Source organism: Stegostoma tigrinum, chromosome 7 (genome assembly GCF_030684315.1).
Source record: "Stegostoma tigrinum isolate sSteTig4 chromosome 7, sSteTig4.hap1, whole genome shotgun sequence".
Lineage (NCBI taxonomy): Eukaryota > Metazoa > Chordata > Chondrichthyes > Orectolobiformes > Stegostomatidae > Stegostoma > Stegostoma tigrinum.
Window position 1 is genome coordinate 43,012,637 of NC_081360.1, and position 25,678 is coordinate 43,038,314.

At 39.5% G+C, this 25,678-nt stretch overlaps 1 protein-coding gene across 3 annotated transcripts in view; it reads right to left on the minus strand.

Annotated features, from left to right (window-relative positions):
- The window catches only part of ube2e3 (ubiquitin-conjugating enzyme E2E 3 (UBC4/5 homolog, yeast)), a 130,715-nt gene that overhangs the window by 19,493 nt on the left and 85,544 nt on the right, over positions 1-25,678 (minus strand). For all 3 annotated transcript variants that reach the window (XM_048534050.2, XM_048534051.2, XM_048534052.2), the window contains exon 4: positions 4,374-4,506. In XM_048534050.2, the coding sequence (XP_048390007.1) occupies positions 4,374-4,506 (133 nt within the window). The remainder of the gene's footprint in view (positions 1-4,373; positions 4,507-25,678) is intronic.

The following is a 25,678-nucleotide window of genomic DNA, read 5'->3' on the forward strand; positions in this document are numbered from 1 at the left end:
TGACAAATTGGATATATCTCTTCAGAGATGGATCAGGTAAGTGGGCCAGCATTTCAATACAGTAGACTGTTTCTAAGAACTGGCATAGAATCCCCACCTCAACAATAGACAGATCTCTGCCCTGCCTGCTGAAGGCTTTATTGAAAAAAAATTCTTTAATATCACAGTTTTGAGGAATGGCATCCACCTGGAACAAAATAATTTATGTTCTTTCAACTAATAATTCCTACTTCCCAAATTAAACAGCTAAAGACTGAAAATGAATAGAATCTAGATAATGGGATGATCAGATAAGTGCCATAATAAATATTATTTCAGTAACTCAGTCACAACCTGTGGAAAATATATTTCTGAAGGAATGCTTTCAATTATTCAGACCAGTGCAAGATAAAAGGATTTGCCAAGATATGTCTTTTTAGCACTGCGTAACATTTAAACTGGTGAAACACATTTGGTCAAGCAGATTTAGCACAGCTCTTTGTCTTGACTCCCTTTTATCTCCCGCTTATCATTTGGATATTCAGGTTTTAGTTTAAAATGATTGTTTAATATGTTCAGCTGTTTGAGTTGGTATTTAGTCACAGTTCCAGTGGTTATCTGGTCTTCAGCAGTAAAAAACAATTCAAGTATGAGCAATAGAAGCAGGAAGGTTCCTTGCATCACAACTTTCTATCTGATCTGTAGCAATTAGATAATGCACATAAAATGTACATAAATGGTACTTTGGAACGTGCACTTCCAGGAAATACCAACTGGAATGAGAATCATAAATATGTAGAGCCATCACAGTCATAATGAACAAAATGATTCCTTCACTTCTTCAGAATTCTAATCTAGAGCTTGTAGGAACTTAAAAATGAATCAAAATTAATTATAAAACATCAGTAAGTGCGAATACTTAAAGCAGCAAAACCAAAGATAAGTGTTGCCGGAATATTATTAATTAACTTTGCAAAAGAACGGCGATGCAAGATGGGAAATGAAAACAGAAAACAAAGGATAAATAAAATTATACAATATTCTTTATTAAGTCAAGGGAATTTAAAACAAAATGTTCCTCATCTCCGAAACTACAATCATGTGGCTTTGTTACATGTGATACAGAGACATGACAGAAAGATCCTTAGAATATAGAAAAGTCTTATCAGGGTTTCCAAGGTGGAGCTTGGGACTTGTGACGATGCTGTCACTTTAAAAAGTGAATTTTGTCCTGGGTTTTTTTGAAGAGAGGTTGTAAAGACAACCAGGAGGTGGCTATGGCAAGTGGCCTAAGTCAACAATCAGGAGGCCTTTAGGTTTTTTTTGAAGAACAGTTGGAATAATGGAAGGGGAGTGGCCAGTTCTCACAGGTCAGCTTTGTTCTTTTTTAGCTGTAGCAGGAAAAACTCTTTGGGTCCCAGAAGAGTTGGTGCTTCAGATAGTGAATCCTAACTGCTATTTTCTCTGAAATCTCTCGATGTTGTTTTGTCTTGGACTGCAGAGTTGCATCGAAGAATCTATGTGTGAATTTACCTTTCGGCCAGGGGTATGTATGTTTATGGAATATTACTGTATTGGAACAGTTAATTAGTAATAGGTGCAGTATTTATTATTTGGTTAAGCTTTCCAGGAAAGTTATTCGAAATTCCTCATTTTTTTGTTGATATTTTAACGATATTATTTAAGTAAATTGTGCTTTGCTTAATGTTGAGTGGTTTGACCATCTGGAAGATGCACTTCATGCCTATCTTTAAAGTAAGGAAAAGTTACGGTCTAGGTTACATTCTTAAAATATTTTGAGGGGGGTCTAGCCTGGTCCATTACAAATTGGGGGCTCATCCAAGATGTAACTCCATAATTCCAATTTGGGTTTTGGGCTTGTGGACTCAAAAGGTGGCGAGTGGTGTGTGTTTCGGTCTTTTGTTTCGGTGTTAAATTTGGTTGGTTTAAACTGGGCGTGCTTTATGTAACAGAGAGATAACAAGGTCTGGAGCTGGATGAACACAGCAGACCAAGCAGCAGGAAAGCTGATGTTTCGGGCCGAGACCCTTCTTCAGAAATATATAATAATGTAATGTAATGCAATAATGGCTCTTTGTCACTCAGCATGTTCCGGGGTGGAAGAAATGACTTCAGGAGTCTTGCAAAAGGTAAAAAAAAGCCAAAGCTGTTGGAATTGCTGGTCTGGGGGTTGCCTTTGTGGGAAAAAGGAAGCTAAGTAAGGCAATAGCTTGGCATTTAAGTTTGCTGGAAATGCCACTGGAATCTTGGCAAATGGTTAGAATTCCAATGCAGATGATGAAGCAGCTTGAACATGAAAAGGAACTGAAACAACGTGAATTTCAATTAAAAGCAGAAAAAAGAGAGACAAAGAACAGCCTGGGCAGAACAAAATGAAAAGGAAAGCAAGACCCTTGAAGAAAGGGAGAAAGACAGAAAAGAAAAACAAAGACTAGAGTATGAATTTCAGAAGTTGGCAAATAGACAGGAAAGTCAACTTAAAAAGGATGAAGGTATAACATAGAAGATAGGATTAGAGAGGAGGATAGCAATGATAAACAAACCCATTGTAGCCAATGGGCTGGTGGGATTCTGTTTAAGTATGTCCAAACTGTGCCTTAATTCGATGATAATGATGTAGAATCCTTTTCGATTTTATTCCAGAAAGTGGCAAAACTAATGATGTGGCTGGTGATCATGTGGATTTTGTTGATCCAAACAAAGTTGGTAGGTAGATCTAGTGGGGCATTTACATCACTATCTGGGGAGTATGAGGAGATGAAGAAAGCTAGCTTAAGAGCATGAGCTAGTGCCAGAAGCCTACAGACAATATTTCAAGAATCTAAGGAAATAAACCATTGAAGAAGTGCAGAAAATTTCAGTGGACGGCAGAACACATTCGACAGCCTGAAAGCTGTGTTAACCACTGTTCACCACACCTAATTAGGCAAAGACATTCAAGGTTGCTATCAATGCAAGTGCCGTGGGTGTCAGTACCATACTCTTATAAAGGCACGACAAGAAGATAGAAAACCTACAGGGTATTTTCTCAAAGTTCAATACCCATCAACGGAAATATTCAACGATTGAAGAGGAGACCTTGAGTTTGGTGTTGGTATTGCAACACTGAAATTGTCAGTAATATGTATGAGACAATTGTATGTACTGATCATAACCTATTCAAGTTTTTGGAGAAATTTAAAGGACAAAAATTCCAGACTGTTTAGATGGAGCTTATTATTGCAGCCACATATACATGATAGGACAAGAAATTACCAACGCTTTATTGCGACATGGATGAAGAAAGACAGAGGCAATTCAGTCACAGGAGTAAACGGACTGAAATAGAATGTAGCAGTAATTGTCTGCATGCTTGGAGTCAATGTAATGTATGCATATGGTAGAGTACTAACTGAGTAAGACCAAGGGTTTTAACATGAAGCCATCGTTGGATGTTAATGGGTCATTTCTTTTTAAAAAGGGGGAGGGAGGTGACGGTGCTGTTATTTTCAAAAGGTTATTTTGTCGTCGGCTTTTTTTTGAAGAGAGGTTGTAAAAACTGAGGCCTCCAGTGGCTAATCACAGGAGTCCTTTACGTGTATTTCTGAAAAACAGTTGGAACAATAGAAGGGGTGTGGCCAGTTCACACAGATCAAGCTTTCTGTTTTTTTGACGCTGCTGCAGTCAGAAGCTGTTTGGGTCCCAGAAGAGTTGGAGCTTCAATAAATGAAGCTTAACTGCTCCTTTCTCTGAAATCTCTCTTGACTTTGTTTCCTCCTGGATTGGAGAATTGCATCTAAGAATCTGTGTCTGAATTTACCGTTTCGCCAAAGGATGCGTTTATGGGATATTACTACACTGGAGCAGCTAATGAGCAATCAGTACTGTATCTATTATTCGGTTCCGATAGTTGTGATTCTACATTCCTCTTTCTTCTGTTTGTAGTTCAACTATAGTGTTTAAGTACATTGTGTTTTGCTTAACATTGAATGGTTTGATCAGTCGCATCGTATCTGGAACATGCACTTCACATCTACCTTTAAAATAAGCAAACATTAGGGTCGAGGCTACATTCTTAAAGTATTTTGAGGGGGTCTGGTCTCGCTTGTAACAGATTACAAGCTCAGTTATGGGTTTGAAAGATCCAAGGCAATGAGTGCTGTCACACTCATTCATCTTCACTCCCCATTTTTAGATCCTCTTGTCTGTTCCTTTCCATGTCACAGTTTTCAATGAGGGATTAAAATAATTTTCAAGCTTTGTAAGGGGTCATAGTGGAAAAAAGCTTTCAAAGCTCTGAGGTAAAGTAAACAGTCATATCATGTAGAATATCGTACAGTCAACCACTCAAAACTATTTGAAATGTATTTAAATAATGTAACATGAAGAATTACCTTTGGTGGTTTGAATGGATAATCAGATGAGAAAGTGATGTCCAGAAAAAAAACACCTCCCTCATAAACTGAACCAGGAGGACCTAGTATGGTAGATCGCCACTCATATATATTGTCGCCTTTTGGACCAGCACTGAAATAAATTCATTGAAAGTATATTAAACATATTACTTGCAACAACTCAGAAGAATCGTCTTGTATGAAAGCGTTTTCTGCATGTGATATTTTACACAACTAGATAGGATGGCAACGCCTTGCAAAATAAACAGAAATAGTGATCAAGTTTCAAAAGTGTTCATAATAGACAGACAAAATGGACAAACTCTTCAGATAAATGACCTATCACCCATGATGCACGTCACATTGTATGCCAAGTTTCATGACTTAAATTCTATCAAAGTCCATGACTTGCATTTGTACAACATTGTCTATTTTACCTCATTATCTCAACAGCTTTTCTGACTAATTTTCTCACGAATTTTCTGCATTCCTTCCAGGTCTTTCACTAACAACCTTCCAAAATTCCAAACTATCCAAAACATTTATAGTTATCTCTGCCTGTATCAAATAGGAATCTTTACCCATGACATCAAGGGCACAAACAAGCTACAAAATCCCCACTGCACTAAAGCTAAGGCTTTGCAGCACCATTTGCTGCAATCCTCGTCAACCCCATCTCACCCTTGTATTCTACACCTTATTGCAGTTTTTTATGCAACTTGTTCCCTTCCATTGCCCATATGTTGATGGTAGAGCTGTCTACCACCATGCTGTACTCTACCTTTTCACTCAATTTTGCTGCTTCTCTGCATTTCTTTTTCTGTTTGTGGTTCATGAAAACCCATTGCTGATCAAGCTTATAATCGCATCTCCTGACTCCACCATCACACTGAAATATATTGAGGTTATGCAACAATTATGACAATATGTACGCTGTATAATGCTACTGATGTTTAATATTCAATGCTAAAAAAAACTTCATAATTATAGTAATCTTAAGATGGACTGAATTCTAAAAACTGTTAGTAATTAGAATCCCCATCCATCCAGTCATGGGCTCCAAACCTGAAATGCAAATTTCCTATTGATTGCATCTGGACTCATAATTAGAGTCAGGGTACGGAAACAGAGCCTTTGGTCCAACAAATCCATGCCAACCATAAGCCCAAACTAAACTAGTCCCACCTGCCTGCACTTGGCTTAAATCCTATCGAACATTTTTTATTCATTTACTTCTCAGAATGTCTTTTAAACATTAACTCTGCCCACATCCACCACACTCTTTCAAAATTCAGCACACACACAAACCACTCAGTCAAAAAAAATGCCTCCCATGTCTGATTTACATCTTTCTCCTCTCACCTTAACATCCTCAATCTTAGGGAAAAGGCACCTGTCATTCATTTTATCTATACCCCTCTAATTCATAAACCTCCACAAGGTCACCTCTCAAACTCCTACGCTCCACTCAACAAAGTCCAAGCCTATCCAGCCTCTCCTTATAACTCAAATCCTCCATTCCCAGCAACAGCCTGATAACTTTCAGATTGTCACATCTTTCCCCAATTTCATTCATTTGGACAAAAATGGCAAGACAGAGCAAGCCTGTCAAAAATGCCTACAATGCCCTTCACAAACAATGACAGCAAGCCTCCAAAGTGACTGTGACTGTAGGGTCTTTGAAATATTTGGGACAATTGAGAGTCAAGAGAGTAGCACAGCCTGTTATAATGATACTGCAGTGAATTTCTAACTGAGGGCTGTCACAAGCCAAGTCACATGGTTATCTGCAAACTGAAACTTGTCAGCACATCATTCCATTGCTGCACTGGTGACTTTTAAAGTTGGTGCCATAGAAAGTAATGGCACTATGAAAAAACTTCAGACAACACAAACTGCGTTTTATCAAATTAGCTTTCAGTTCACGTCATTTTATGAGTGAACCATCTGTATCCTGTCCTGCAACTTCAGTCAGCCAAAATGTAGTGTTTTTCTAATTACTCCACAGTTGAAACAGGGACCCTATCAGTATGACTTGGTTTTACATAATTAGATGGCCAAACAAGGTGCATTTTCAGCAGTGGACATTTCAACATCCAGCTCTGGTGGCGATGGAAGAATTGTTTTCCAAACCATCAGTGAAAATTGCAGGTTTCTGGAAGCTAATGGAATCCAGACAACTTGGACTCAGCGAATGGGAGTTAGTTACTTCAACACAGGACAACAGACAGCTTGTGTTCTTTACACACTACACAAAATGAGACAGCATATTTCAATACAGTTATTTCTACTATAATACGTTATGTTCACGCAAAATGGCTGTAACGCAATTGAAGAAGAGTGGATGCTGTTGTGGTAACACAAACTTTTTACTGTACAGTACAGCTATTTCTCTACAATGTGATTTTCTACGGCCATTTTCTATAGCATGAGGTCACACGAGAACATAACTATTGTGGTATAGGAGAAATACCTGTATTGTCGACTAGCTCATGGAAAAAATTGAGCCCTTGTGCTGGTTTCTACTCATGTTGGAGAAAATAAAAACTATCAAACAAGAAAACATGGGAGGCTGGGGCAAACAAACAATGCTGGAGAAACTCTGGAAGTCTGGCAGCATCTGTATATAAAGAAACACGGTATGATTGTTAATCAGAATCTTTTCTGAAGAGGTCAGATTGGATTCAAAACATTAACTGTTTCTCTCTCCACCAAGGCTGTCACAGCTGCTGAGTTTCTCCAAACACAAACATTGCTGTTTCTGACTTCCAGCATCTGTAGTATTTTGATTTAGTTAATGCTGTCACTTTTACCGAGCTGCAGTGAAAGCGTATAATGTTGCCACACTGCTGCATCATCTTGGATTTTAGAACAAAATACTGAATAAATAATTATATAAAGTTTAAATACTGAATAGATTATTGAATTGATATTAAAACTGAAACATCTTCAAAAGTTCATCTTTCCCTCTCTGTAGTCTTCATTCCCTCTGCTCCTCTCGTTGCCGCCATCCAGCATCATCCCCAGAGTCCTGGCAACGTGCTCCTTTCTTGCTGCCACGGGTGCTGTTGCTTCCATGTCTATCGCCTCCAATCTGTAGATAGTCATGCAGCGTGGGTCCCACACCACCTCGGATGCTGGATGTTAACTAACAGGGTCCTGGTTCGTCTTTTGATGCTGCCACCCAAGATGGAGTGGGATCAAAGATACGCTGAACTCCAGCCTCCTGTCCGATGACACCCCAAGGCAACCAAAGCCAAAATTAAAAACACAATCTAGCTACTGAGCTGGAAAGGCAATGACTAATCCAGGTGAATGTAGCCAAACCTGTTGCAGAGGCCATGAACAGCTCAGCCCCGCACTCGGGAGCAGAATACTGGTATCCCCACCAACGTTGCAATTGTGAACAGAGATATCTTGGCATAATGGGAGGATAGCATCCATTGCAACTCTAGAAATTTGCCTGATTTTGGATTTTAGTGAACCCAGAAGGTTGGCAGAAGTATCTTCTCATCAACCTGTTCAGAGCTGTCATTGCACATTTTATGAAGCAGATGAGTCTTGAACTGGGACTCCTAACTGAAAAGATAGGGACTGCACCAAGACCCTGGGGGAGGAGACTGCTGCAAACTTAGTTTCAGCTTATCAAACCGGGCATCACTTGGCCATGTATCATATCATTGAAGGAACTGACAACAACAGGCCATACTTTTGTCAAAGATTTACATGTCCTCCCAACCATTGTATCCTTCCTGTTGTCCCAGTGCGGTTAAATATGACTGCAAGTTAAGAAGTTGAGTTTATTATTTCAAGACCTGAAAACATTTGATACTGCGTGCTTACGATATACGAAAAGGACTTTCAAAACATTGAAGAGCACCAGCTCATGCTAGGCAATGATAAGAAATGTAAAATTAAAAGCCATCCAAAAGAAAAAGCCAGTATTCTAGGGAAATCCTGCCCCCGTTTAATTAACTTGTGAAGTCTGTCTTATGTTTGTTAAAAACACTTTAGTAAACTGCTGCTAAGTTTTTGAACATGACAGACTCTATAAAAATGCAAATCTGTTTTTCCTTTCTTACTTAAGTTATATTTAGCACACAACCTTGCACACTGCCGCTGAAACTTTATCAAGAAACATGAGACCCTTAACATTAAATCAGACCTTGTGAATTTTAGCACGAGACAGTGCCTCAAGAAACACAATATTGGCATCAACATTTCACAACTACATAAAAAAACCAAAAGACTGCAGATGCTGGAAATCAGGAACAAAAATAGAAACTGCTGTAAAAACTCAGGTCTGGTAACATCAGTGGAGAGAAATCTAAGTTAACAAGTCATATCCAGTGTCCCTTCTTCAGAACTGTTCAGTTCAGTTTTGTTGGGGTCACTGGACCTGAAATGTGAACTGATTTCTCTCCACAAATGCTGCCAGACCGGAGTTTTCCAGCAATTTCTGTTTTTATTTCATAACTTCATATTATTAGAGATACTAGAACACAAATAAATCTAGAGCATTGATGTTTTTCACTAAATACTTCAATGAAGGTGTAAAAACCTAGCTTCAAATCAATTCACTAATTATTTACGGTGGCTCAGTGGTAACCACTGCTGCCTCTCAGTGTCAGGGATCCGGGTTCAATTCACCCCTTAGGCGACTTTCTGTATGGAGTTTGCAATGCTCCCCGTATCTGCGTGGATTTCCTCTGGGTGCTCCAGTTGCCTCCCACAGTCTAAACATATGCAGGCTAGGTGGATTGACCATTCTAAATTGCCCCTAGTGTTCAGGGATGTGCAGATTGCTGCATTATAGAGGTACAGGTCTGGACAGGATGCTCTGAGGGTCGGTGTGGACTTGTTGAGCCGATGGGCCTGGTTTCACGCGGTAGGGATTCTATGAATGTGACCAAACGTGATACACTTAGCGTGAGCTCAAAATTCTCCAGGGATCTACTGGTGAAACATTTACCCTGTAAATGCTAAATTTTTCCTAACGATGGAAAAGTTTGATACGAACCTGCCATGTGGCACTATTAGCAAATTGGCAACGTTTTGGATTGATAAATCCTTGGCAGCATGGACCATAAGTTGGCTAAAAGATAGGGAACAGAAGGTAAGTGCAGATGGGCACTTCAAAGATTAGAGATGAGTTGACAGTGGCCTTACCCAGGGATCAGTGTGGGAACCTTAGCTCTTTGTGATTTATAGGAATGATTTGAAGATACATTTTGCCCTGAAAACCTCTAAATTTACAGATGACACTAAATCGGAGAGATTAGTGAATCATGAGGATGATGCCGAATGATTTCAGAGGGACATGAACAAATTGACCTAATGGGCAGATACCTGGCAGATGAATTCCTTTGTGGAGAAATTGCAAGTAAAGCATTTTGGTGGAAGAAACACAGTGAAACAATATAGGCTCATACAGTATAACTCTGAGAGGAGTACACAAGCAGGGGGAACCTCGCAGTTCATGTCCATAAATCTCTGAAGTTAGCCAGGCAAGTTAAAACAGTTGTTAGGAAGCCTTATGAGATCCTTGGGTTTATAAATAGAAGGAGAGAATATAATAGCTAGGAAGTAATGCAACACCTCTACAAACCATTGGTAACTTCACATTTGGAGTTTGTAATTTCAATTCTGGGCACCTTACTTAAGGAAAGATGTTGAAGCCCGAAGAAAGTTCAAAGGTAATTGACTAAACTGATACCAGGGATGAGGGATTTTAGATACAAGTAAAGATTACAGAAATTGGCTTTTTCTTCTTGAAGCAAAGATGATCAAGAAATGACCTTCATGAGGTGCTCAAAATTATGACAATTTTGACAGGATAAAGGACTTCTGTTTTCACTAGTTACTAGGTCAGTAACTAGGGGGTCACAATTTCGAGGTAAGACGAGGAGAAATTTCTTCAGAGTTCTTCGGATTTGGAAATGTACTGCCTGAAGTGGTGGTGGAAGATTCCACAAGATGTTTCAAAAGACAGCTGGATAGATATTTGAAAGTAATGCATCTTGAGGGTGACGGGGAAAAAAAGTGCCGGAGAATGGGACTCGCTGGGTATTTCTTTCAGGAGGAGTACAGACACGATTGGTTGAATAGTGTCTTTCAAGACAGTAAAATTTCGATTCTTTGATTCCAGAAACCAATGAGACCAGGGATTTGGAAGGTGAGGGGGGAGAAAGAGGAGAGAATTCAAGAATAGTCTAGTATACACATTTCAAGGTTTTTGATATCAGTGCCTTCCCAGGTGGAATTAATTCAGCATTAATCTTCCTAGCAAGGATAAGACGAAAGCTAAGGGTTTTTGTTGACATACACAACAGGGTTCTCAAAAGTCACAAAATTAAAACGGAACCAAACAATTAATTAGCGAATATCAGGGCAGTGGGATGAAACAATTCATCTTGACTTATTTGTAAGATTGAGTTCTCAACATGAAGATCATCATTAAACCATTATGGAATGCAAGATAAAAGACTTATTAGCAAATTAATTAATGTTTTGCAGCTGAAATTATAGCAAGGGACTGGGTAACTTTTCCTGCCGTTATGAGAACTGGCAAAATAGGTGTTTCAAAGGATACCTAACCAATTGGCACTGTTTAGTAAATTAAGTAAAAAATATTTTTTTTTTGGCAACCACTTGAGACTACAACACAATCAGAAACAGAATAAATACTCCCCTCTGCTCATCTCACCTCGACAATAATAATGTGCATTTGAAGTAGCATCTTTAGCACAATGAAATGTGTCAAAGTTTTTCAGAGGAACTTGATCAAAGACTGAGTCACACAAAGCAAAATTTGTACACATGACCAGAAGCTTGATGGCATCTTAAAAGGCAGAGAGAAAGCAAAGAAGCAAAAGTGTTCAGATTTTGCAATCCCAATGTTTAGGGCCTAGGAAGATGGAACAACTAACATTGCAGGTGCATAAAGGCAAGAAATGCAAGCCGATAGATTGTTTGGATCAATGTTACTGGAAGAGATTACAGAGTTCAACAGTGGCAACATCATTGAAAGATTTCAAAGCAAGAATGAAAAAATATCAACTTAATGCAAGAAATCAATGTACGTAACTAAATATGGGGTGATGGGTGAACAGGACTTGCTCAGAGTTAGAACACAGCCAGAATTTGAGCTCAAGTTTATATAGGGAAGAAGACAAAGGCTGGATTGGCAAACAAACATCAAAATAATGAAGTCTGGACAAAAAGGCACAGAAGAGGGTTTTACCAGCAAATCTCAATTATCTACCATAATGGAGGGTTGACATACCCGCCTGTCCTTTGCAATATCACTCAATTCCATTGGTCTTGCTGGCAAGATCATATGGTGCTGCAAAGCAGATCCACACGTGAGAAAAACTCTTTCATGTGCCTGCCAAACCTACGAGAGCCGAACAACAAGTCAAAAACAAATAGTCCTGTTCCAAATTGCACCCTGCCCCAAATAACAGATGGCTGCAAAAGTCAGCCTACAGACTCAGTTGTCATTCAATTGACATTTTATGATGATCTAGGAAAGGTTTTAACTTCAAAAGTGAATACTTGGCTGTTAACCTGTATAACTGAACAATTTATTTACATTTGCCAGCTCCTTTGTGCCCAATAAACAATGAGCTAGCGAAGAATTGTGAAAAGTAACCCATCAGTCATTTAGTGTTAATTTTATTTAGGAGGTACATCAGTTGGATTGGTAACGAAAGGAAAACACGCCTTGTAAATGCCGCAGTTCAAATTGCAGATAAGAGCGTGAAAAATTGGCTTCTGACTAGATAAAGTCATTTTCAAAGCAGGAAAGTAGGTCAGTTCCTAAAATGCCATAAGCCCCCTCAGTCAGCACAAAATTTCTTAATTTCAGACTGCTGACTGAACCAAGAACATGAACTAAGAGATACCAGGAAAATAGTGTGGCTTAAATGAGTGAATTTATAGGAATGATCACAACATTGTTTAAAGACACCTGTATATGGCAAACTAGATCTCAAGTTGGTTTTTCACTGGGAAGAACCACCTTTGAGATATTTACACATGACTGCCATGGAAAAAATTGACTCATTGCCTAGAGACCTCATGCTAAGCCCGGTCAGGGCTGCTTGCTTCAAAACATTACACTGTATTGTCGGGAACAGATCCATCACCAGCAACAGTGACCGGCAAGAATCTGTAATAACCTGTCCTAAATCTAATGGAGACAGTGGCAAGTCTATGGAGGATGTTCCAAAAGTATGAGAGCAAAGAAAAAGAAAAGGATAAAGCTATTTCAACAGAGAGTGAAGTTATATAAAATTATTAACTGTTTAATACAATTTCCAAAGAAATCCTCTGACAGACAAATTGCAGAAGTGGATGCTTATTATTAATCAAACAGCGAAGTTAACAAGAGTGAATTTGTTTCTAGAAAGCAGAATGATGAAAAAACATACTGGCTAGTCATGCAATAATGGGAACTGCAGATGCTGGAGAATCCAAGGTAACAAAGTGTGGAGCTGGATGAACACAGCAGGCCAAGCAGCATCTCAGGAGCACAAAAGCTGACGTTTCAGGCCTAGACCCTTCATCAGACAATGTTTTCTGATGAAGGGTCTACCGAAACGTCAGCTTTCGTGCTCCTAAGATGCTGCTTGGCCTGCTGTGTTCATCTAGCTCCACACTTTGTTATCTGGCTTGTCATGTTATCAATTTATTGCTAGGGATTGGGCTCCATGTAATTTTTAATCATTCAATGACAGTATTATTTGTTTTTGAAGTGCTTTTCTCACTCTGTACAGTTGAAGTGCACCATATTATAAATCAAATCAGAGGTTTAATAAAATGAGTTTCGTACTTTACATGGACCAAACCAATTTCTGTGCAAACCATGACAAAATGTGACTAGCCACATATGCTGTTAGAGTCAGGAAATTCAAATTCTTCAAAGAAAGCAATAAGTCTTCTGTGTTTTCCTAACCACGTAAAGTTCATTTCATGTAAAATATGAAGCACGTCCTGGACAAAAGCCATACCATTTCAGCATTATTTTCTTGAACATTATCCGAAATCCAAAACATACTTCTGAAATTGCTCAGTACAGTGAATGTCTACGTGATTTTTTTCTTTTTACTCATGTTCTCCTGTTGAAGATTTGATTTCTTTTATTCATTCAATTATGAGATTGAATTGTATTTCGATATTACTTTCTCTCACACACACCACAAATAGGCACTTCAAAAGAGGAAAGATAAAGCTGTGTGCATATAGACTTAAGATGATTATAACCTAGCAGACATTGACTCCCACCTGCATTCTGCATGACTAATTTCACAGTCTCACTTGTCTACCCTCTCTCCACTGTCCTACAAAATCTCTCTTCAGATTGTAATCCAATCCCCTTTTGAAAAGCAAAATTAAATCTCCTTCCAACACCATCTCAGGGAGTGTATTCCGGATTCTAAACACTCACCGCATTTTAAAAAATATGCCTCATGTCACGTGCAGTTATTTTGGAACTAACCTTATCTCATCTATGCCGCCACTCCTGGGTTCTCAATGTATCTACCAATGGGAACACTCTCTCTCAATCTAAGTCGACATCCCTCATGATTTTGAGCATTTGGACAAACATTCTCTCAATCAACCCTTCTCCAACGTATCCGCACAACTGAAGTCCCTTGTTTCCAAACTACCTTCTAATACATTTTTTCAGCACCCTCTGAAGTTTTCACATGCTTTTGAAAAATAGGAGGACAAATTGCATGGAGTGTCCTGCAGATTCTCACAATGTTACAGGGTTAAATTTTATGAACAAATTGCATGAGCTTTGCATTTATTTCCTTGAATATGTAAGATCAAAAGGAGGTTGTGATTGTGTTGTTAAAGACATTAAAAATTACCAGTCCAAGCATAAAGGACCCATTCTTTCCAGTGGTGAAAACTGAAAACAAGACAGCATGATCTGAAAAACTAAAAACTGACCCTTTAACCATACAGGGAAATAACAGTCCAAGGACTTGCAATAACACTTTCGGAGGTCAGAGCTCTGTTCGTAGCAAAGACTCTTCTTTCTGCTGTTACTACTAAACAGTACCCGCATACAAACCACTCAAGAGTACTCTCACGCCCTGTCGTGATAGCATAACAATAATAATTATAACCCCGTATCAATCTGGTTTCTCTGAATAAGACAGCTGAATGAGTTTTGTTGATGGCAAATTCAAACTTTCTTTTGTCGTGCTTTGCTACCAATTACAAAATGTTAACTTGGATAATTCGGGAAATAGCAGATTTTAGCAGATGTGATTACGATTACATGCAAGCATAGCTGTCATGGTTTCCAGCCTCTGCCTCTACCTATTAGTGAAATCGCAAGCATCCAGATTTTGTTCCTGATGGCCCATCGCAAGGGGTACCGAGGCTTTGCACCTGCCAGGGTCCCCAGTCAACCTGTTTGACTAAACCTGCACCTACCTACCTAACTTTCACCCAAACCCTGGCAATAAAAAGATGACCATGCCAAGTGTGCTCTTGCACCATACCCAAACTCAAAGGGAGAGAGCTGCTGATCATGGATGAACCCTCCTCTCACATGACTCCTTTCCCAAATATACTTTACTATTTTCGCCCTCTATACACAATAGTCATCCTCATCAATGCCCAGCTATCCCACGTTAAGTTACCCCATACACCAGTGAATAACTTCCCAAGTTGTCCTCCCACAATAGTGACTTCCCTTTCACTTTGGCCACTCTTATAGGCAGACCCAACAAGCTGTGGTCCAATTCCTTCAGTGAACTAAACACACAGCCCTGGATAACAAGTGCCCAGAGTCCTGGTTGGTGGTTGTACACCTCCCTCAACAGCACTACCTCTAATCCCCAGCTTGTTGCTACTGATCTACACAACTGACCATGACTCCCTCAGTGAATCCCCGACCAAGAACACTCAGACCTCACACCTGACCATAGCCAGTCCCTTGGACTAGTACTGGAGGTTGCCCATAATCTACGGTGCTGAGACTCCCAACCGACAAATGCCTCCATGGTCTTTGGTGAGGCTTACTCCTGTAAGACGTAAAGAAATACTAGCTTGCTTGCCTCAAATGCCACACAAGCTGTTGATACGTTGATAAATCTCACAGTCATACAGCAACTTTAACTGAGAACTGCTGACTAGCACGGCAAAGCACCTGACAGAGAGTGCACATCCAAGGCACTTGCCTCAACTCTCACAATTCACCTGGAATCACCATCCATCCACAGGAGATAACAATCTAATGCTGCAATGTGGGGGTCACGCTTGGATTTGACTTTGGCACTATTATCCCTAATATGAACTCTGTTGGAAGCCAGCTTAATCTGATTGCTGCTAGAAAGTATGCATCAATCACTAGACAGTAATCCAATTCCTGTTTCTTACAGCATATTTGGTCTGTCCCTCCTGGTCAGAGAGGCTCCTTTTGCTCCCTAGGACAGATCAGAAAAGTTTGTGAATTACCACCCTATCACAGGTATTTTGAGAGCATGATCATTTACACCTTTCCACAAAGTTGAGAATAAGAATGACAGGAATGATTGACTGGAAAAGCTTCAAAATGTATGTTCATGCTTCATGCTCACACATAAACAAGTGCATACATTTGACTGTCAAAATTACTCCAGACTCTTGTCAATGTCATTCATTGCCACATCCCTTGCTTACATTGGAACTCTGGCATCAGGTCTGATCATGGAGGTCACAACTTGGGGCCAAGCATGGGGAAAGAGGTTTGGAGAGACGGAAGGTGTGGCTCTGAAAAAAGAAACAGCTTTAACGTCACAGAGATTATACGTCCTATGAACTCACTCATATTAATGTAAAACAACAATAAATGGACTGACTGTGCTGTCCTCAGCTCAACCATCTCCAGCTGCTTCATCTTTTGAGTTTCCCTCCAATATAAGGGGCAGATATGGGGATGCTTGCTGGTTACTGCACAACGTTCAAGCCCAGGCTGATAAGCGTAACCAACATTCATACTACACAACAGCCGGTTAACAGCCATTTCCCATGACATAGAATCTAACCAATGCCGCTTTTCATTCAATGTATCACTATTGCTGAGTGCCCCAAAATCGGCATCCTAGGCCAGAAAACCGTCTGGTCATTTCAATTCGGTGGCTGCAGGAGTTGATTACAGGCCAGGAAGACAACACTGATCAACTATCCACCATCTACAAGGCACAAGTCCACAATACAGTGGAATACTCTTCACTTGGGTGAATGAATGTCATTCCACAAACATTCATGAAGCTGACGCCAAGGGGAAAGTATCTCACTTGCATGGCAACTCTTTTAGCAGCTTTAACATTCCCTCCCTTCACCAAAAGTGTACAGTGCTAGCAGTGTGTCTTATTTACACGGCGCACTGAAACAACTAACTAAGGTTAGTCAGACAACATCTTCCAAATCCACAAATACTTCTTCCTGGAAAGACGTGGTCAACAGCTGCATGGGAACACCACCACTTTCCCTTCGCTTAAGTGAGGTCATGATAGTGGAATAGATTTCCAATCAGCACAGTGGGTGAACCTAAGCTACAAGAAATGTGGTGATTAAAGTACGCAATTCACAATTACATCAAGGGTAATTTGGGTTGGGCATAAATTGTAGCTCAGCCAGGGATGTCCAAATCCATGAATGAATTACAAGAGAAATACCTTTCGGAGATCGACTGTAGTGATTAGATTAGATGACCTACAGTGTGGAAACAGGTCCTTTGGCCCAACAAGTCCACACCGCCCCTTGAAGAATGCCACCCAGACCCATCCCCCTATAACACACACACCTCTAAACACTATGGACAATTTAGCATAGCCAATCCACCTAGCATGCACATCTTTGTACTGTGGGAGGAAACCGGAGCACCCGGAGGAAACACACACAGACACGGGGAGAACGTGCAAACTCCACACAGACAGTCTCCCGAGGCTGGAATTGAACCGGGGTCCTTGGTGCTGTGAGGCTGCAGTGCTAGCCACCGAGCCACCGTGCCGCTCCATTCAAGGAGGCAATTCATCACCACCACCTTCTGAAGACCAATTCAGGATTGGCTAGACATAATGGGAAGTGCAGATGCTGGAGAATCCAAGATAACAAAGTGTGGAGCTGGATGAACACAGCAGGCCAAGCAGCATCTTAGGGGCACAAAAGCTACGTGCCCCTAAGATGCTGCTTGACCTGCTGTGTTCATGCAGCTCCACACTTTGTTATCTCAGGATTGACTACAGATGCATGGCCTTACAAATAATGTTCACATAAAACAAACAAAAAATGATTATAAACATGTGTCCAGAACTCAAAAATATTCATTTGAAACTGCTGCATCAGTGATCTTTCTCTTTCAGTTTTAAAATATACAGAGAATTGTATTTTCACATATTCTACAGCATCTTCCTTTGAGAAGCATGGTTTATTTGCAGTCTAGACAAATGGAAAAACGATACTTAATAACATTGCTTAGATCTGCAAATCGAATTGCTGTTACTGTACCAACATTAGTGTTTTATCTGATTGCAAGTAGCAAGGAGGTGTGACTGAATAGTTTTTATTATTTATTATTTGTATTGATTTAGTAAAATACTATAAACCAGGCAAATTTCTTCTTGAGAAGAACAAGAACAAGAAGAACCGTCAGTTGACAGTTGCTCATACCAGACTGTGACCGCTAGATACCATCGGGATTTCCAACAGGAAAACAAAATATTTTCAGTCAAAGGTTCAGAAAACATTCCTTCAGGCAGCTGGGGGCAGGTATCCAATTATAGCACCTAGCAGCTCCAAGTTGCCATATTAAGGTTGCCACAAAAGTTAATTTTTCACTTTTCAACTATTAATTTCACACAAAAGTGAATAGAAGTGAATGGAACTTGAGATTTTGCAACAAGTCCAAACTCTCTATGTGGAACAATATAAAGCCTTGATGAACAGTGTGAAAATAATTACATAATATTTCAATGTTATGCATTTTTCTTAAAACTTACTGATTAGTCTAATCAGTTGTTTAGGCTGTTCATATAAGTTTTAGAACAAAAAAAATCAAATATTTCTTGGCCAGGAAATGAGAACAGGTTTGGCAGAAATTCACAGCCAAGTGAGTAAACTGACTCTCCAGTCAATTAAAGTCATATTTTACCAGCGGGCAAACAGGTTTCTGAAGAGGATTCTATTACATCACATTCAGTTAAGAATCAATTTTTTTGGCTACAAAGTAATTCATGTTTAGAATTTGGGTCAAAATATTATAATAGTTTGAATTCAAACTTTTGGGCTGCAACAATTTTTTGAGCCAACATCAAAGGTAGTTAGCTTCACAATTGCATTTAGTCAAGGCAGCCATGAGTGGTGCTGGGAGAGATTTGGGGTCAAGGGGAATGAGAGACCAAGTGCTTTCAACTGAAGATTTGTGCCCAGGTTTTGTGGTCAAATGTGAACCAACGGCGTATACTACCCCTTGCACTTGCCCACAAATTGTAGAAGTTTTCATTACTGTCAGCTAACTAACAAAAAGTACAGTGCCATCTATAGGCTATTAGAGTCTTGTGCAAACAGAGCAAGCAACTCTACGTTCTTAAGTTACCATATTAAGGAACTGCAGAGGAATAACAAGTTTAAACAAGGCAGACTGAACAAAAATACAGGCTCGGGTGGTGGGGGTGGGGGGAGAAGAGAGAGAGAGAGAGAGAGAGAGAGAGAGAGAGAGAGAGAGAGAGAGAGAGAGAGAGAGAGAGAGAGAGAAAGAGAGAGAGAGACACACACACGTAAACAACAAATATATGCCTTTGTACAGGTGAACACAAAACGTAAAATACTCAATAAATAAGTTAAACAAACTATGATCTGCTTCAGTGATTTAACTTCATTTTTAGAAGCATGGAGAAGAGATTCTAACAGAAATAACAGAACATGTCACAGTCAGAAGAATAAGAAAGCAACTCAGAGGATCTGCATATACAATTAAATAAATAAAATGAGAAACTTGTTCAACTACATGATTCTCCATAAGAACTTTGCTTAGGTCATCAGCATTAAAAAAGGTGATGGGAGTGAATTTGTGGAACTGACAAATAAGATCTGACTGAACATATCAGCAACAGTTCTGGCCAGTTAATTCGAGTGTTAGTAATTTGTATGAAACTGAAATATAATTAATTATTTCCAAACACACCTCTGGCTCTGAAGATGCATCAGACAAGTACAGAATCTCACACTCAGATTTTAATTGCTTGAAGATGAAAAAAAACACTTCTTTGTACTTGTTTGCCCCTCCTTTCGTGCTCAACCTCATCCCAATAGTTTGCTTCTCAGTGTACGAAATTTAAGTGACAGGATTCCAGTATAGCTTTGAAACAACAAAGCAAAAATCTCTATAGCACAAACGTGAACAAAACAAGCAAAGAACAATTAAGATCGTGCTCTAACCATATACACAACTTCGGCTCAAACATTCAGGATGAACATGAATTAACTCATTGAACAGACACACTGATTATGAAGTGATTCTTTAGAATCATAGGATCAGAAGCCAGTGGAACAATTTTCCTGATTACATGACCAAAACTGAAACATTCATTCAGTCTTTACATCTCAAATAGGTCTTATCTCAATCCTCTTCATTAAATCAAAATTGCTTGTACTGTTCATACCTTTTCCTAGATAAAGGCTTCCATTCCTGGTATCAATTTATATCAATAATAGGCTCAAATGAAGCATGAGTAATAACTCAGAGGTCCAATGACAGCACAGGACTTTGGTCAAAGAAAAGAGAGAATTCAGTCCTTAAAGTATGCACTGTCATTTGACTGAATTATGATGAATCTAAACTTTAAACCAATTAATTTCTGCTCCGTAATCACCGGTCATTCTTAAACTGTGACAAAGTAAAAAAAATCTTATATATGTTCTTTCTGTAAATCTAAAGTGGAAGCCCTTGCACTTGCCCAGTGTCAAATCTTTCTGCTGCAACATTACCAACTAAATTAATCTGTGTTCCTCCATAATCTTTCTTTCCCATTCATACTTTATTTCAGACTTCCTGGTTTAGAATACGTTTTGAGCTGCACAGTTTGCAATTCACAAGGACTTAGTGCATATTGCAATTGTGGGGAGGTCAGTCATTGGTAGACTTCTGCAGGGAGAACTGACCTATTCATGCTTGTGGAAAAATGAATTTTGTAAACCTCGGCTGCAGATCAGTTTTGCATTACATATGTCTCATTAACTTGTATGGAATGGAAGCAGACTGAATCACAATAATCGCAAACACAGGAAACACCGTTCAGCTTGTTTCGACCATGCTGACATTCTTCATTCAATGCAAACAGTTTCTCACCTCCTGGGAGCAACTGGCCACATTGTACTGTCAGAATCCTGGTCAACATAATATTGAACATTCAATCTAAAACTGCTAACGATCTAGAAAATTTACAAGTCAGCTTCAGATAAAACAGGTCTGCCAGCTTGCAACAGTTAACCACAATCAAACTGAATCACACAGCAGGCTCGAGTGGTTAACTGGCATATTCCTGCTGCAATTTTCTATGTAATGATCTCAGGTCATTGGAAAATTTAGCTACCATCCATTCAGTCCCTTCATTCAGGTACTTAACATAGATCGTCAGCTATTTACTATCTAGCACTGATCACTACAGTGTTTCAGAAGCAACTGTTTGCCAACCTGAAAATGATCCTTTATCCTCAAATTCCATTTCATGCCAGCTGACTTAACCATTATCCATTCTTATGTTACTCATTACACCATGGACTCTTCGCTTGTGCAGTTGCACTTGATGAGTCATCGTGTCAAATGCCTTTTGGAAATCCAAGAACACATTTACAGATCTCCCCTTTATCTGCTTTAAGAACTTATACCAACTGATAAAACATTGTTTCCTTTTCACAAAATCATCACACTTGTTTCACTTGGATCTTTTGTTCAAGATGAAATTACCATGTACACAAGTGACAACACCTTAACTGGCTTTCCCCTAAGCTTTCTAGATACCAGATTATTTGCAAGTGAGTGACACACAATTCTGCATGTATGAAGAGACACTGTATCACTTAGTACTACATTCACTGGAATTTACAAGAAAAAGGGCGTCATTCCTCCAATAATGATAAAATTCTAATAGGACTAGACAGGGTAAACACAGGAAGTATTTTTGCAATGAATGGGGAGTCCACAACCAGGGTTCAGTCTGAGGCTATGGGGTACACTATTCAGGACTGAATTGAGAAGAAATTTCTTCCCTGACAGGGTGGTGAACTTGTGCAATTTTCTACCATCGAAAGTGGTTGACATCAAAACGTTCCAGGTCTTCATGGAGGAGATAGATCTAGTTCCTTGTGCTAAAGGCAGCCGAGGTAATGGCCGAGTGGTATTACTGCTGGACCATTAATCCAGAGATCCAGATAATGTTCTGGGGAGCTGGGTTCAAACTCCACCATGGCAGATGGTTCACGAATGCCCTTTGGGAAGGAAAGTGCCATCCTTATCTAGTCCGACGTGCACGCAAACCCTTTGCAATGTGGTTGACTCTCAATGCCCTCTGGGCAATTAGGGATGGACAATGAATGCTGGCCTCGCCAGTCATGCCCTCATCTCATGAATGAATAATAAAAAAAAGGCATTTGGAGAAAGCAGTAACAGGGAATTGAGTTGCATGATCAGCCACAGTCAGACAGAATGATGGGGAAGGCTCATGGGACTGAATGGCCTATATCATTTCTCGTCTCTATGTAACAGGTGGTGGAGCCATGAGTTTGTGTCAATTCACAAGAAGTTTTTTTTAAAAGCACGGATTGCTGGGATATATGCATGAGGCCAGATTACAAAAATTGGTACATGAGAAAAACAGACGAGAAGATAATTCTGCTTTCACGTGATCCATGTAACGGAACAGCATGCCCGTTTCTGTGCGTTATCCACAGTTGGTATTAAAGCACTTATCTTGAGGCAAACTGGTTTCACTCTCATACTTCAGAGCTTTACATTAAGAAAAAATGAGGTGCAATGATCTGTTGACACTGTTCACAGGGACAGCGGTTTCACAGCTTCATGCTTCAAGTACCTGTACTTTCCTCTCCTGGCATTCAGGTTTTATACAAAACAGTCATGCCAGACATTACATATACATTTATTTCCACTTGTAAAAATGGAATGAGCCATATTCTTCAACCATCACAGTCCACATAGTGAAAGATTACGATCCACTTTCTAATGAATAAATTCAAGGAGGGCAATTATCAAATGATACTGAAGGAAAATTAGTGAAAAAGATATCACTTATTTTGCTCTTAAAATAGTCAAATTAAAGTTAGTTTAAAGTAAACATTACACATCAGATATAAAGGTACATCTTACTTTATTTCAAAGCAATATGTCAGCAATCTTTGCTGAATGTTCTGCTGCATGTCTCATATGTTCCAAGAACACGCAAGGGGATGAAATGCCATCTCTTCAAAATTCACCAAGTCACAGCATGTCAAATGCTTTTACCATTCCATGAAAAACTACAAAAATGGAACCTGCCACCCACGCAAACAGATTTCCGAATCCACATAAACATTTGTGTGTAACTGTTACTATGTCCACACCAAAAAAAAAGTGAACAAACAACTTTAATAGATAGGCTGATGACAAAAGCTGTCACTTAATGAAGCAAAGCAGCTACTGCTGTGAAAGCCAAACACTTCAGTTATAATAACCAAGCTGGATGGTTCAGTAAGCTACTTACGTTAACAAGAAAGGGGGCAGAATCAGTAAGACTTTTGGAAATTTAAGTCACAAGTAGTTCACCAAAACGGGCCTTGCTGGTAAAACTTTAATAAGGAAGACTTGGCCAAGTGGAATGACTTTTGAATTGAAACTTTTGCAGCTTGGAGATGTAAGCCTGCATGTAATTTTGGACCTGGTCTTCTAAGACTGCACATATGCCAGAAATGCAGCATATAACTGGCCATTTCTCTTCATTAACACAAGAATACTTTTTTTTGTTAAAAAGTTTAGTTCATTAATACGGTTAAGTAGCATTTCATGTGTTGATTTAGTTTCTTTTAGTAAATCTTGTCCTTCTGATGAATTCCCCAGCAACCAACAAATGATTTCTCTTTCACAAGTCACTGGTCATTATCGGGGTGCTAACAGGTTGTTCCTGTTCTACTCAGAACCATGCTCCTCACAATACAGTGATGGCTTGATCAGAACCATTTCCTGCATTTCCACTCAGTAGGAAAACTTGATCAAATTAGCTTCCAATTCCGACAAATCTCTCGTCATGGCCCAGCTCAAACATTGCTTCTTTTATGAGGAGTAGGTGATGGCCTGGTGATATCACTACTCAACTATTAATCCAGAGACCCTGGTAAGTCTTTTAATTTGAATTCTGACATGGCAAATGTTGGAATTTCAATTCAATAATGATCTGGAAAGGAGAATGGAACGACAACTATGAAACCATTACTGATAACTGGAAAGACTCATTGGGTTCACTAATGTCTTCAGAGAAGGAAATCTGTCATCTTTACTTCCTTTGGCCTACATGTGCCTCCAGACCAACAGCATGTGGTTGATTCTGAACTGCCTCAGGGCAATTAGGGATGAGCAATAAATGCTGATACAGCCAGTGAATGAAAATTGCATGAATAAAAATAAGAACTTGCCTCCTTTTCTAAGGACAGGCAAATAATAAATTTGAACTATCAATTCAACTTGCACACCTCCTCACATCATCAAGGAAACACACAGCCTTCTCCCAGTTTCTGCATCACATTTGTTCTGTTAACATTATCATTCATATCAGTGATATCTTCCTTTCTTCCCTGAACCTACCGTAAATGGGCAGCTTCTATCCAATTCTCAAAATGATTCCCATTTTCTATTATTTTACCTTCTCAGAATAAAATTATATTTTTAAGCACATCAACTGCAAACCCATTATGTTCAACATCATGACAGAATTTGATGTCCAGGTCAGATAAATGCTTGTCTTGTTTATTTCTTTTTACTGATACCGTTGAGTCACCATGTCATTTCAAAGGGCAGTTAGGTCACAGGGTAGAGCTGAAATCATGCTTACTCAAGACTGAGTGAGGTCAATAGGTTTAATTCCCTAAATAAAACTGCTGAACAAGTGGGCTTTTAATGACAATCCATTGTCACTAAAACAAAGACCAACGAATCTGTGATAAGTGAGGGTGTGTGCAGGTATCCAGAATTTACCAGAGTATCCTGGACACCAAGCTGACAGTAACATGTTTCAGTCCTTAAGCTATCAGGCATGATAAAATTATAAGCACCATCTTCTAAGCTAACATCTATGTTCTACCTTCTACAAGAGCATCACTCAAATAGAAGAGGCAGCCATTTTGTTCATCGAGCCTGTTCGACTTTTGAGAAATATGAAGTGGACTTGATTGTGGCTGCAACTCCACTTTCCTAGTTGCCCTCAGAACCTTTTAATAAGATTGCTGATCTCTGGGAGAGTCATTCAGTCTTAAAATTCATGGAATACATTCAATAATGTTCTGAACTGCTCCCTACAATGTTGAATGCTAAAAAATTAACAACCAACCGAGGGGCAAAATCACCCCCCACCCTCTACCCTCCCCGGCCGAGTTCTACATTCCTTCTTCCCTTAGGGGTAACATCCAAACAGCAGCCATTCTGTCAAAACCCTTTAGAAAAGTAGGTTTCAATAAGATCAGACGTCATCACCATCAACTCCCATCATTGCAGCCTCAATCTACTCAACCCTCCCTAACACAACAAGAACTGGGTTTGTGGGCCTTCCCTGAATTGCCTCCAATAGAAGTACATCCTTAATTAACAAATAAAATCACAACTGCGCACAATACTCCACGTCCTGTCTCACTAATACCTGGGACAGGTTTCAGCAAAATATCTCTGTTTCAAATCTGCACCCCCTTGCCATTAAAGGCAAATATTCCATTTGCTGTCCTAATTGCTTGCTTTTTGTTATTTATGGAGCTGGTCACCCTAATGTTTCTGAATCACAACATTCTGTAGTCTCTGTGTTGATGTAATTCACTGGCTCACTCTGCTTATCTCACAGAGACCTGCAAAACGTTTGTCATGAGATCAGCTTTTGTCAAACAACATCACTCCAATTCTTCTTCTCATGCCATTCCATCGGTCTCATGTTACATTCATTCCATCAATCGCTATCCCTCCAAGGAAGGTCCATTCAATTGTCAAAACTGAAATAGGCCATTACATCCACAATTTAAAAGGGAAACACACATTTGGCAGCATCAAACCT